Here is a 12,729-nt window from a genome sequence, read left to right as displayed (position 1 = left end):
AGTTCGCCCTGTGACCCCAGGAAGCTGCTGGAGGCATCTCAGGAGGCATCTCCCAGCTTCATGGACCTTGGCCTTTGCCTCTTGCCTGTCCCTTAAAAGCCACTTTGGAGGCCGAACTAAGCACTGGGAGATGCTCAGACGGCAAAAATCACCCACAGGGGATGCAGAGCCCCTTTGCCTTGCAGCTCCTCTCCCCAGCCCCGCTGGCTTCCCCAGCCCTTGCTGATGAGGGACCTGGGGACTCGTAGGGATGAGTTATTTTCAAAACCATCGGTGAATTATCTGGCTTTGCTATTCCCTTACCTTTGCCACATCCATTGGTGGCATGGCCATGGCACATCTTCCAAACCAGGAGAAAAAGGCACCGGCTTTTGGTTGAATTCACGCTGAAGATGCCACCCGGGGCTTGCAGAGAGGAAGAGACCAGAGACAGGCCAAAAAAAGAAAGACTGTCCAAGCCTTCAGGGATTTGACTACTCTTCTCCGCAAGCTCTCGCAGAGCAATTTTAGGACCTGATCAACCCCTTGCCAGCTGGCAAACAGTCTGGGATGCTCACGGCATCCAGGCACGCGTCCTTCCCGGTGTCCAGCAGAAGCTGCAGGGGCTGAATAAGACGGGCGAGCCAACGGTTTGTCCTCCCCGGCCAGCTTCCCGTGGGAGCCAAACAATGGGGAAGGTCAAACACTTTCCATTCCGATTATTTATCGATGGAATGACATTTTTTGGCAGGAAACTGTTGTCTTTTGGCAGAAAAACCAGCTGTTTGTGTCCCAGCAAGCCCGGACTGTGTCGGTCTGGAAACAGCACTGGGGGACGTGGGGCACCCAGCCTCCAGCCCCAGGTCTCTTGGGGGACCAAGGAGCATGGGCAAGTGTGGGAGATGCCACCTGATGGCAGGAGCAGGAGTTGGGATTTTGCTTGAAACGCCTCATAGCGCTCCTAATCCTGCTCCAATTCTCCCCTTTCCAGCTCCGCGCCCCTTTGCAACCATCTTTTACCCAGCTCCCACCTCCAAAGGTAGGAAGAACCCAAGACGCTAAATCGAGGACGCGTCCGATGACGTGTGAGGGGAAACCCACCTCATCTGATGCCCTGGGAACCTCCCACCATGGGCTTTCCCCCACCCAGCTCATGCCGCATTTCCCACCACCCCACGCAAGACGGCATCTGGTTGCCCTTTCACAATTTCCTCCGGAGCTTCTCCATCAAGCAAGACACCACGAACCCGTGCTCGGCGGCATGTTCCTTGCCTGTCCCCTGCCAGGGACCGTACGGGTGGCTCCCAAACCAATCCCCCCATCCACGAGGTCTCTTTGAGCGTTGACTCAGCAACACATCACCTCAGGAAGGGAACCGCTCATCACAACCCACCGCGGCATCGCCTGCTCGCAGCCTTTTTTGGCTGTGCCCTCCGCACCCCGACCAGCTCAGCATCATGTGCTGCCATCACCCGTGGGCCACCTCATTCACCGCCTTCATCATCCTCCCGGGAAAGACGCTGGTGGAAATGAGTTTTCCCTGGAAACACCATCGGTTTTGCTGCTTGACCCCATCCTCTTCCTCGTCATGGCCCCAGGCTCGGTATTGAAAGGGAAACCTCACAGCCAGGCTGCATCGGTCGATGGTGATGGGTTTGGGTCTCCAACCGGCTCCGGCTGCTCCGTCCAGGTGAGAAACTCAGCTTATTTTCTTTGAGGGAAGAGTTGGGGCACCCAGGCTTTGCCGAGCTCTTTTTGCTGCCGTGCCGAAGCCCAGTTGGGTCCCTCAGCCTCCCAGGATGAGGGATTTGGTGGCTGAGCTCTGCTCACCCCTGAATTTGTGGGGTTTTAGGGGTGGAGGAAAGTTCCAAGGGCCAGATCCTGCTGCTAGAGAGGGTGCTGCTCTGGGAAGCTTTTGGGTTAGGGTCACCCCTGGTTTGGGCAGCGATGAGGAGGAGGGAAGGGGTGGGAAGCAGGATGGAGGGGCAGCGCCGGGGCAATGGAGATGCCAGCTTTTCCCATGGGGGAATTCATCCTGAGTGCCAAAACCGGAGCAGAATAAACCCCTTTCCAAGCTCTCCCTGGGCTCGCTGGGGTCCCCGGGCTGCTCAGGCTTCAGGGACCCATTCCCCGTCCCGGAGAGGGACACGTCCACAGGCAGCGATGACTTTGGAGGTCCGACCTCCCCGACCCACCCTCCCTGCCCTCTCCCAGCCGGTGCTTCCCCCGAAACCCGTCCTTCCCCTGGCACCCAGAGCATGGGAAACACCGAGAAGCACCTCCAAAGCCTCCGGGGATTTACAGCAGCTCGGCCACCCCCGAACGGGCTGTAACCTGCTCATGTGCGTGCCTTCGTCACCTCTAATTAACCCCCCGTGTTGCCAGTGCCTTGTTGGCCCCCACCACCTCTGGAAATCCCTGGGCCGTGGCCGGGCCATGCTGCCGGGATGAGAGATGGTGGGGAGCAAAGCAGGATGGGATCCAGGCATACGGGGTGGCCCCGGGAACCCCGGTTTTCCCTCTTCACCCCAAAAGTAAGATGCTTTTTTGCAGGTTTGTGGCCAAAGCCACGGGGGCGGCTGCTTCTCTGGAGGTAGAAAAGCTTTTTGTGTGGCCATATCGCAGGGCTCCTGCCCTGTCCGTGGCCCGGGATGATGGCTCAGGATTTGGGGGGACCCACGTGATGTTTGCATCCCCGACGCTCTGCAGCATGTGCAGCTCCCTCGTTGCTCTTTTCCATTTCAGCCTCTTCAAAGCAAAAAAAACCTCAAGGTGTGAAGGTCACCGGTCTCCAGCCAGGTCCCTGCAGGTCAACCGGGAGCCACCGGCCACGGGCATCCCCGGCTGAGCCGGGCACGGGCACCTGCTGCCCTCGTAACCCCCAGTGCCTCACCGCTCGCCAGCAGCTTCATCATCCTCCAGAAATGAGAGAGGAAAAAAAACCCCAGCAGCAGGTTAAAAAGCAGAGGAGGATGGTGCTGCTTCTGGGGTGCTGCTTCCGAAAAGCCTTCGAGGAGGTTGCTGGAGGGATTTTGGAAAACCGACGGGCTAGAAAAGCCCCAGAGATCTCCTCCCGCTCCGCCAAAGAGATGGGATTCAGCGGCACGCCGGCAAAACCGGGATAACCCAGAGCAACGGGGGCCAGGACGCCCCACAGCCACGGAGCTCGGGGCACTGGGCTTGGGGCTGGGATCCCGAGGGGCCTCTCCCTTTGGGTGACCCCGAGGATATTCCCGGGGAAGCGAGGGGTTTGGTGGCGGCACCGAGCTGGGACCACCGGGGATGGTGGAGGGGGAGACGCAGCCCCCCGCAAGCCACCACGGCAAAGGGACCCAGCAGGGTTACAACAGGGACCCAGCAGGGTGACAGGGACCCCACGGTGGCTCTCGGTGCTGCAGCGCTGTGGCTGAGCACCCACCTGGGACTCCCCCTGCTCTGGCTCCGGCCCCGCTCTGTCAGTGGAGAGGGGTCTAAAACCACGGGCAGGGACAAGGCAGTGAGGTGACCGTGGATGGGGACACAGCAAGAGGGATGCAGAGAGGCAGGGTGACAGCAGGACATCACCGAGCATCCCTTCCTCTGTCCCCCCATGTCACCCCAAAGCAGCACCCAAGCCTGGCTGCTGTGACAGCTGGGACATCAGCTTGTCACTGTCACCACCAAAGAGACCCCATGGATTTGGACGTCACTGAGAGGGACATCCTGACACCGGGAGCTGTGCCGTGCCATGCCGTTCCTCCGGCCCGGGAAGAACGATCCGACACAGTTTCCCAGCCCCCAAAGGGTTAAACCATCCCCATACGTCCCCAAAATGACGGGGAGCCGCCGGTCCCCAGCAATTAGGTGGCAGGTCTGGGTACACCGCGGTCCGCCCCGCGCTTCGCCTCGGTGACGTGGGGACGGATCCAGGCTGGCCGGTGGTTTGTGCCGCTGGCTGGCACCCAGCAGCCGGAGCCACAGCTGCTTTCCGGCACCGCGGCCCCGGTGGCACCTGGCCGGGAGCGATGTGTCACCAATAATTCTGGGAATTGGTGGTCCCGCGGTCCCTCTCCACCTGGGTACCCCCAAATCTGCACCAACCCCATGTTGCCCCTGGGGTAGGGCCTGATCCTGCGTCCCCAGCGGGGACAGGGTGGGCGGCCGATGGCTGGTGCGGGGCTGTGTCCCCAGGGCTGTCCCCTTGGTGGGTGTGGGTGTCCCCCCACCCAGGAGCTTTAGAAAAGGGGTGCAGGATGGGGCCATTTTCCTCCCCAGAACAGCTGCGTTTTGGGGTCAACTCACTGATTTAGCAAATTTTGACGCTGTGGGTTTCTAAACCTGAAATGGCAAAAGGCTTCGGCATCGCCCCGGGCTGGCAGAAGCCTCCGAGCCCCTTCCCAGTGCTTCCCAAGGGGACTGGTGGCCCCTGGGGACTTCCCGAGCCCGGGGAAGGGCGAGAGGGGGGCACGGCGGGGTGGGGGCTGCACAGGGAGGGGTCGCCTCTGGCTGAGAATCAAGGAAAAAAAAATAATTAAAAATGGGGTTTTTATAATATTCCTGCAGCCTGCGCCATTCCCAGCTTACCCAGTGGGGTGACTGGGAGGAGCTGGGAAGGGGAGGGGCGAACACCCTGTCACTTGTGGAGGGGTGGACATGGGTGGGCCCCGGTCCGCCCTGTGCCGTGGGGGCTGCCGGGGCGGGTGGGGGGATCAAGCCACTGCACACCCATGGGTGCCATAAAGAGCCGGGGAAGGAGCCGGATTCCTCCAGCCTGACGTAGCCCCCGCGCCGCGGCCCAGCCCGGAGAAGCAGCGGGATGTGGTTGGGGAAACTGAGGCACGGCCGAGCTCGCGGCAGGGCTGGGGGTATCGAGGTGCCTCGCTTCAGCCCTTGGGACGTGGCTGGGGTGCAGGGGGATCTTGGGGTGGCCGGGGACACTCCAGGGTGCACAATTTGGGGCTAAGCCAGTGCCACCGGTGGCAGCCCTGGTTAACGAGTGTCCGACAGGGTTTGTTGTCCTCACCGCAGGGACTTTGCTTTATCCTCGCGGCTCGTCACGGCTTCGAGGCCACCCCGGTGCTGGGGACCGTCACCGGGAAGGGCCCAGGTGTCCCAGAGCCCTGGGCGGTGTGGGGAGCCAGCAGAGCTGGGGATGCTGTGGCACCCCAGTTCCCTGCCCCCTTGGCTCCCAGTAAGGGGTGCTGGGGGGGACTGGCTCCTTGCGGGGTGCTGGGGAAGGGTGCTGTGGTGGCACCGCACCCCAATGTGGCCCAGCAGTGGCTGGTGGGTGATACTGGGTGAACTGGGGAGCAGCACAGGCATGAGCACCCTCCAGCTGGCCAGCACCCACGATCCTAAATGGATCCCAAATGGATCCCAAATGCATTGAAATCCCCTCCAGAGCAGGGCAGGGCCCTCGGGGGGGGCCTAGGGGGGGCATTTAGGCCCATATCCCAAAAGACCCTCCCTCCTTTGCTCCCCAAACCTCGCCCCAAGCCCCCCCTCCAGGCAGGGCGCCCGGCCCCTAAGGAGGAGGGGACAGGGGGACCATGGCAGGGACCCCCCCCAGTTCCCTTCCACAGCCGTGTATCTACTGGGGGGGTGCTGAGCTACTGGGGGGCTGTGACCCCAAACCTCCCACGGGGACCGTGATGCCCCAGAGCAGGCGGCTGCCTGTGTCCCCCCCCTTGAGAAGTGTCACCCAAATGTCCCCAGCGCCAGGGACCCCGGGGGGGCCGGCGCTGCCAGCAGGACTTGGGGTGGCACCGGGCACATCTGGGGCCCTGCACATCTGGGGCCCTATATGGGGGGGGGCCTGCACATCTGGGGGGGCACACATCGGGGGGGGCACACATCTGGGTGACGTAGGGACGTGCTGCCCCCTGGTGGCCGCAGGTGGGGACTGCACCCCGCCCCTCCCCGAAACGGGGAAACTGAGGCATGACCCCCAACCCCTGCACCCCCTCCCCGCTCCCTGGGGCCATTCCCAGCCCACCCACCCACCCCCCCGCCCTTGACCCTGCTCGTACCTGTCCGCCCACGGTCCCCGACACCCCCAAAGGGGCGTCACCGCCCGCGCCCTGCCATGCCCCGGGGTGCAGGACGCCGGGGTCCCTCCGCGGTGGGGCCGGTTTGGCCCAAAAACCTGGAAAGAAAATGGAGAGAGAGGGTCAGGCGGGATGCGAGAGCCTGCGGGGCTGGGGGGGCACGGACGGGACCCCACGCAGCCAGCGATGCCCTTGGGGACAGGGTGGCCACAGCCCAGCTGACCCATCACCCCCCCCCCCCCCCCAAGCTGCACCAGGACCAGCCCAGAGAAGCCAAAACGCTCAAAATGACCCCAAAACCCACCTCGCTGTGCCGGGGGAGGAGGGCCAGCGGGTCACCCCACACCCCCGGACATGACCCCTGGCCAGCGCCAACCACACCGTGGCCACCCGGTGTCCCCCGGCCGGGGGGGAGGGGGGAACACACCGGGGCCAAAGCTCTCCCCGTCGCTCCCGGGGGACGGATCCTGCAAAGGGGACCCTGCAGGATGGCTCAGGGCCGGACACCCAAGGGCAGGAGTGACCCCGCGGCGCTGGGGACAGTGACCCTGCTGCCACCAGCCTTAACCCAAGTCACGGAGCCACGCGCTGGATCCAGCCCCTGCCTTGGCACGAACCACCCTGGGCAGGGCTTTCCCAGCGGCAACTGAGTTTCGGGGCGAGCCCGGGGTTACCCGCCGGGCATGGGCACAGAGGTCTGTGGGAGAGAGGGTTGGGTGCTGCCACACGGGACGTCACCAAGGCTCAGCCCCGGGTGGGGGGGACACCAGGCTGGCCTTGGCGGGGGGGGGGGCACCCTGCCTGGGCTGCAGTCCCACCTGGGTGCCCCCGATGCGAGCAAGCCCTGCTGCAGGGTGGGCAAGGCAGGGTGAGCAGGGCGGTGGCGGCTGTGCCAGCTGGTTGTCCCCCCTCCCTGTCGTCCCCCCCCCTCCTTGCCTTGAAGCAGACGCCATCGGGCAAAGAGCAGGCGGGTGCGGTGCCAACGTCAAGCCCTTGCCCCCGCCCGCGTCACCCTCCGCTGCGCACTTCCAGCCCAGGCGGCCGAGCCAGCGGTACCGGGACTGGGGTGAGCGGGGGAACCCCGGGTGTCCCCCGGGACAGGGACCCCATCTGGTGACACTGGGGGGGTGGCTCTGGCTGCTGGGTGAACCCCAGGGGGCTGGGATGGGGCAGGATGGCTGGGGAGGGGTGGGCAGGGGGGTCCTGCTGGGGACCCAGGGCAATGCCACCATCCTGGGGGAGGGGGGATGGCACGGGAGGGGTCCCAGGTGGTTGGGGACACATTGGGGGTGACAGGGTGACCGTGGCCAGCCCAGGACTCTGTATCAGGATCGAGCCGCCCTCGCCGCCCCCGGCAAGATGGGAGAGCCCTTCGGCCGCTGGGGCAACTCCCCATCCCAGTGAGTACCCAGCAGGGTGGGGGGTCCCCACCTTGGGGACCCCCGAGGGTTGGGTGGGGAGAGGGGACCACGCTGCAGGGCACAAAGGTCCATCCGTCTGTCCATCCAGGAACGAATACGATGACAGCTCCCCGCTCCGACGGGCCAACAGCTTCGCCCGCCCCAGCGGGAAAAGCATCTACAGTGAGTGAGGGCTGCACCCCAAAACCCCCCTGCTCCTGTCCCCAACCTGTCCCCATCCCCTGACCCTGCGTGCCCCTGCAGACCAGCGTAAGGACTACAGCCAGGCCCTGCTCAAGCCCCAGAGCAATTTCCAGCACCACGTTGAGGTAGGAGACCCCCAAACTGCCCCAAGCCCCCCAACCTTGCCAGGGTGTCCCCGGTTTGCAGAGCGTTGGGTGGTGACAGGGCACCCGGTGACACCCGGTGCCGTGTTCCCGCCCCAGCACCTGCTCACAGTGCGCCTGGAGAGGGACATCCGCAGCACCCGCGACTGCCTGGCGCGCCTGAAGGTGCTGGAGGCCCAGGGCCGGGTCTGGGGGCAGGATCTCATCCTGCAAGTCAAGGACCAGGAATTGGTGCTGAAGGATGTGGAGAGCAAGGTACCCCCCATGGCACCCCCCGAAGCCTGCTACCCCCTGGCCATGGCACCCAGCCTGGCCATGGCACCCACGCCGGACCCAGCACCCCCGTGAATCTGGTGTTCCCCCAGCTGTGGCCCCCCTGCAGCTCTGGCACCCCCATAACCCTGGCACCCCCATAACCCTGGCATCCCCCCCCTTGGCCCGAACACCCACTCCAGCCATGGCACCCCATTAATCCTGGTACCCCCCTTCACCCCAGCATGCACATCAGCATATCAACACCCCACAGCCCTGGCACCCACCCTGCACCCCTAGCACCCCACTGGCCATAGCACGCATCTTGGCCATGACACCCACCCTGGACCCAAAACCCCCACAAATCCAGTACTCCCCCAGCCATGGCACCCCCATAACTCCGGTACCTCCCCATCTTTGCACCCCTATAAGCCTGGCACCCCCTTGGCCCTGGCACCAACCACAACCCTTGCACCCCCGTAACACTGGCACCCCCCATAACCCCACTACCCCCCAACCCCTGCACCCCCATACTGCTGGCACCCCCCATAACCCCGCTACCCCCCAACCCCTGCACCCCCATACCGCTGGCACCCCCCATAACCCCGCTACCCCCCAACCCCTGCACCCCCATACCGCTGGCACCCCCCATAACCCCACTACCCCCCAACCCTTGCACCCCTACAAGCTGGCACCCACAACCCTACCCCATGCTCCCCCCAGACTCAGCACCCCCAAAAGCCTGGCATTCCCCTGGCTATGCCACCCCATAACCCCACCACCCCCCATTAACCCTTACCCCCCCACAACCCTACAAGCCCCCCATGCCCTAGCACCCCTAAAACCCTTGCATCCCCTTAGCCCTTGACCCCTACCAGCCACTCTGGGGGGACTGAGCACCCCGTTTCCTCCCCCCCGGCCAGGAGGAGCTGGAGGCTTACCCACTGGCCAGCGTGCAGGGGTGCTCGGCTGCAGTGGACGTCTGCGGCTACGACTCGGTGTTGGCCATCAGCGTGCAGGAGCGGAGTCCCCCCGGGACCAGCGTCCTGCTCTTCCAGTGTGACCATCTGGGGGTGAGCACTGAGGGTGGGCGAGGGGTGGGGGGCAGCACCCCGGGCCGGGGGGGTTGACGGTGGTGGGTCTGTGCCAGGCAGAGACGCTGAAGAGCAGCCTGGAGAAGCTGGTGAAGCAGTGGAAGGAGGAGCAGAGGAGTCAGTACGGGAACAGGTAAGGGGGGAACGCGGTTCTTTGGCCCCTCCCTGGGGACAGCCAGGCCTGGTCCCCCAAGTTTGCGCCCCCCCAAGTTGTGGGGGGTCTCCCTGTGGGTGGGGGACAAGCCCACGCTGCCCGCATGTCCCCCAGAGTCCCCCCCCTGTGGGCGCAGACCCCCTCTCCCTGCTCCCCCCCCCTGCCGGAGATCCCCCCTCCCCCCCCCGGGGGGTGCACCCCCCCCTTTTGCCCCAGTACCCCAGCTCCTGGCTCAGCCCCCCTCCTCCCCCATCCCCATGGGCACAGGCCCCCCCGTACCCCATCCTTGGGCTCAGCCCCCCCATCCTACCCCACACCCATGGACACAGCCCCCCCACCCCCCGTACCCCACCCCCAGGCTCAACCCCCATCCTACCCCACACCCACAGCCCCCCCACCCCCCGGACCCCATCCTTGGGCTCAGCCCCCCCCTCCCCATCCCTCCCCACCCAGGAGCAGCCTGGACGTGCCGCCGAGCCCGGCCCCCCCGTACGTGCAGGGTCCCTACACGGCCCCGGAGCGATGGGCAGAGACCCCCGAGCCCAAGTTCTACGCGCCCCCCTCCTCGGACTACAGTGAGTCTCGGGTGGGGTTTGCAGCATGCCTCAGTTTCCCCAGGAGCGGGTTGGGGGGAGGGAGTGGGGTGATGGGGAGCAGAGCTGGGACCCTCTGCTGTCACCAGGCTTCGTGGACACCCAGCAGACGCCATGGACCAACCCCCCAGGCCAGGCCACGTCCGACACAGACCGAGATGTTGTAAGTCGCATCCCAAATCCACCCCACCTCAGATGGGGCCACCCCAGCCCTCCCCGCCGGCACCCACCGGGTCCCATCCTGCTCCCGCAGGAGGTCCTCAACCACGTACTGAGCGACTTGGATCTCTTCGTGGTCCGGCTGAAGACAGCCCTGGGCTTGGTCAGCACCACCAACCTGAAGAAGAATAAGAAGACGAAGAACAAAGGTGGGGAGGGAGGGCTGGGAGGCGGGGGGCTGGCGGGGGTCCGGGGGGAGCCATCCCGGTGCCAGCCCCCCCTCTCTGCCCCTCCAGCTCTGCCCCCCCAGGATGACTACGTGGACTTTTTCCAGAAGGTGAAATACGCCCTCAACCTCATGGTAGGTCCCGTTGGGCTGGATGCGACCCCACAGCTCGTCGGCATCCCTGGCATCTCCCTGCCCACTCTGCTGCCAGGCTGGGGGGCTGCGTGGGGACAGGGGGGCTCTGTGGGGACAGGGGGGGCTGCGTGGGGACAGGGGGGGCTGCGTGGGGTCACCCTTTCCCCCCCTTCACGCAGGGACGGACCCACAGGCACATGCGGGAGCCAGACCCCTCCGAGCTGCTGCGTCTCATCTTCATGGCCCTCTCCTTCGTGAGTGTCCCCAAAAGCGGGTCCTAACCCCCCACCCAGGGGGGAGCAGGGTGGCGAATGGCCCCCACAATCCCCCCCCCAACTTGGGGGGCAGCTCTAGGGGTGCTGCTCCATCACCCCCTGCCCGGAGCAGGTCCTGGACCACTGCCCCAAGCGGAGCCTGGCCACGGCGGTGGAGGCACCGCTGCTGGTGCCGGAGGCGGTGGAGCTGCTGGAGCAGACCCTGCACCACGGTGACTACAGCACCTGGAAAAGCCTCGGCATCGCCTGGAACAAGACCAGGTGGGGTCCAGCCCCCCCCCAGCACCAAGGGGGGGGGCCAGCCTCGGCTGGGGGGGGGTCACACCACCCACCTTGGCTTTGTCCCTGCCTGTCGCAGGGCAGAGTACCCCAACGGCGAGCTGGTGCCTGGCTACATCCCCGTCTTCTCGGACGGGTGGTTGCCCCCTCCGGTGCAGCAGGTACAGCACAGGGGGGGCCAGGACATCCCGCCGCCTGCCTCAGTTTCCCCAGCTCTCTCTCAACACCCGCGCCCCTATCCGCTACCGGCACAGTCACCGGCCACTGGCCGGAGGGACGACCCCGGCCAAGCGTAAGTGCTCCCACCGCTCTGCGGATGCTGAGGGCTGGGGCAGGATTAGGCCCCCGGCTGGATGCTCATGTCCGTCCCCCCCCCCCCATATCTGCAGGGCCCCCTTCCCGGGGCTGGCGCGAGCCCTGTACGAGTTTCGGGGCAGGAACCCCCAGGAGCTGAGCGTCAGGATGGGGGACACGCTGCAGGTAGAAACCTGGGGGGGTCCCCCAACATGGGTGCTCCTGGGGAGGATGGAGTGGGGACCCCCACCACCCTGCCTGCTGGGGGTCCCGGCAGGGGGTGACAGCAGGGTGCTGCCCCCCCTGCCTTTGTCACCGTAGGTCCTGGACCAGCGGAAGAAGTGGTGGCTGGTGCAGGACAGCCAGGGGGAGAAGGGCTACGTCCCCAGCAACATCCTGGAGCCCCTGGGGCAGGGGTACCACGGCGGGGGTCACGGCGGCAGCCAGGTGGGTGCCCCCTCTCCCCTTCCCTCCCCGTACCCCCACCACCAGGAGGGGGTGGCAGGGGGCCACCCCGCTGTCCCCTCCTTTTGTCCCCAGTTTCAGGACAGCCCCCCCAACCTGCACCCCAACTCCTCGCCGGCGGAGGTGACGGCCTGGCTGAAGGACAAGGGCTTCTCGCGGGTGTAAGTGGACCCTTGAGGACCCCCCTCCCCAGTCCGTGTGGCTCCATTTTGGGGGGCCAAGCCCTGCTCACCCCTTACCGTCTGTCTGTCCGTCCGTCCGCAGCACGGTGCGATGCCTGGGGGTGCTGACGGGGCACCAGCTACTGCAGATGAGCCCGGAGGAGCTGCGAGCCGTCTGCCCCGAGGAGTGGCGGCGAGTCCTCTTCAAGCTCTCCTCCGTCAGGACATCCCTGGGGGTGAGGGACCCCCCCCAGCCCTGCGCCCCCTCCCCACCCGGGGGTCCCCCACCCACCCCCCCAACCCCTTCTCCCTTCCCCTTCTCTGCAGATGGGTCCCAGGGATTGAGCAACCGGTGCCACGCTGGCACCGTGTCCCCCGCTGTCCCCACCGTGCACCTCCCAGGATGGAGCACCCCGGGCACTGCAGGACTTGGGGGGGCTCGGGGGGAGACGGGACCCCCACGCCCCCCCATCCCGCCTGGCCCCCCAGGATGGAGAGACGCTCCTTGGGGGCTAGGGGACACAGCCCCCCCAAAGCCACCGGTGACGCCAGGCTGCTGGAACCCCCCCACTGCGCCAGAGGACTCTTGGGGACCCCTGCCGGGGAGATGCGCTGCCGGACTCCCCCATGGCGAAGCGGGGGGCAGGCAGCCCCCCCCGGGGGGGGCCGGGCACCGTGAAACATGTGTGTACCCCTCAAAATGTAAAGTGACTGCTGTGGAAAATAAAGAGAGTGACAGCAGCGGGGTCACCGCGGGGGGGTACACCGGTCCCCGTGTCACCCATGGGGGTGGGAGGGGGACAGGGACAGGGCAGGGAGGGGGACAGAGCGAGCCCCCCCCCAGCGGGGACCTGCCCAGCACCACCCCAGGGACACCTCTGGGTCCCCAT

General features: G+C 65.8%; 1 protein-coding gene across 4 annotated transcripts; it reads left to right on the top strand.

Annotated features, from left to right (window-relative positions):
• Window positions 1–7,018: 7,018 nt before the first annotated feature.
• On the top strand, window positions 7,019–12,487 carry EPS8L3 (EPS8 signaling adaptor L3). Of its 4 annotated transcripts, XM_087761859.1 has the most exons (19): window positions 7,019–7,071; window positions 7,335–7,405; window positions 7,515–7,588; window positions 7,670–7,734; window positions 7,852–8,007; window positions 8,928–9,077; window positions 9,155–9,231; window positions 9,706–9,827; window positions 9,935–10,008; window positions 10,099–10,213; window positions 10,301–10,365; window positions 10,545–10,619; window positions 10,753–10,901; window positions 10,999–11,211; window positions 11,309–11,399; window positions 11,535–11,660; window positions 11,754–11,839; window positions 11,943–12,075; window positions 12,167–12,487. In XM_087761859.1, the coding sequence occupies exons 2-19, from the start codon at window positions 7,365–7,367 to the stop codon at window positions 12,182–12,184; spliced, it is 1,830 nt and encodes a 609-aa protein (XP_087617985.1). In that variant the 5' UTR covers window positions 7,019–7,071; window positions 7,335–7,364; the 3' UTR covers window positions 12,185–12,487. The 4 variants fall into 4 exon arrangements, with proteins under 4 accessions (XP_087617985.1, XP_087617982.1, XP_087617984.1 ...); XM_087761856.1 differs by having other exon boundaries at window positions 11,535–11,839; XM_087761858.1 differs by having other exon boundaries at window positions 7,048–7,071; window positions 7,322–7,405; window positions 11,535–11,839.
• The last annotated feature ends 242 nt before the right edge of the window (window positions 12,488–12,729 follow it).

This window comes from Nipponia nippon, unplaced genomic scaffold (genome assembly GCF_047370975.1).
Source record: "Nipponia nippon isolate SJK-2023a ecotype South Korea unplaced genomic scaffold, ASM4737097v1 scaffold_25, whole genome shotgun sequence".
NCBI lineage: Eukaryota > Metazoa > Chordata > Aves > Pelecaniformes > Threskiornithidae > Nipponia > Nipponia nippon.
The sequence above is the reverse complement of the archived record's forward strand: the minus strand, read 5'-3'. Positions and strand labels throughout refer to the sequence as shown.

Coding starts and splice junctions, on each gene's coding strand:
- EPS8L3 (XM_087761856.1), top strand. CDS start 7,365: ATGGGAGAGCCCTTCGGCCGCTGGGGCAACTCCCCATCCCA. Junction 9,078..9,154: donor TCCAGTGTGACCATCTGGGG/GTGAGCACTGAG, acceptor GGTCTGTGCCAG/GCAGAGACGCTGAAGAGCAG. Junction 11,400..11,534: donor GGATGGGGGACACGCTGCAG/GTAGAAACCTGG, acceptor TTGTCACCGTAG/GTCCTGGACCAGCGGAAGAA.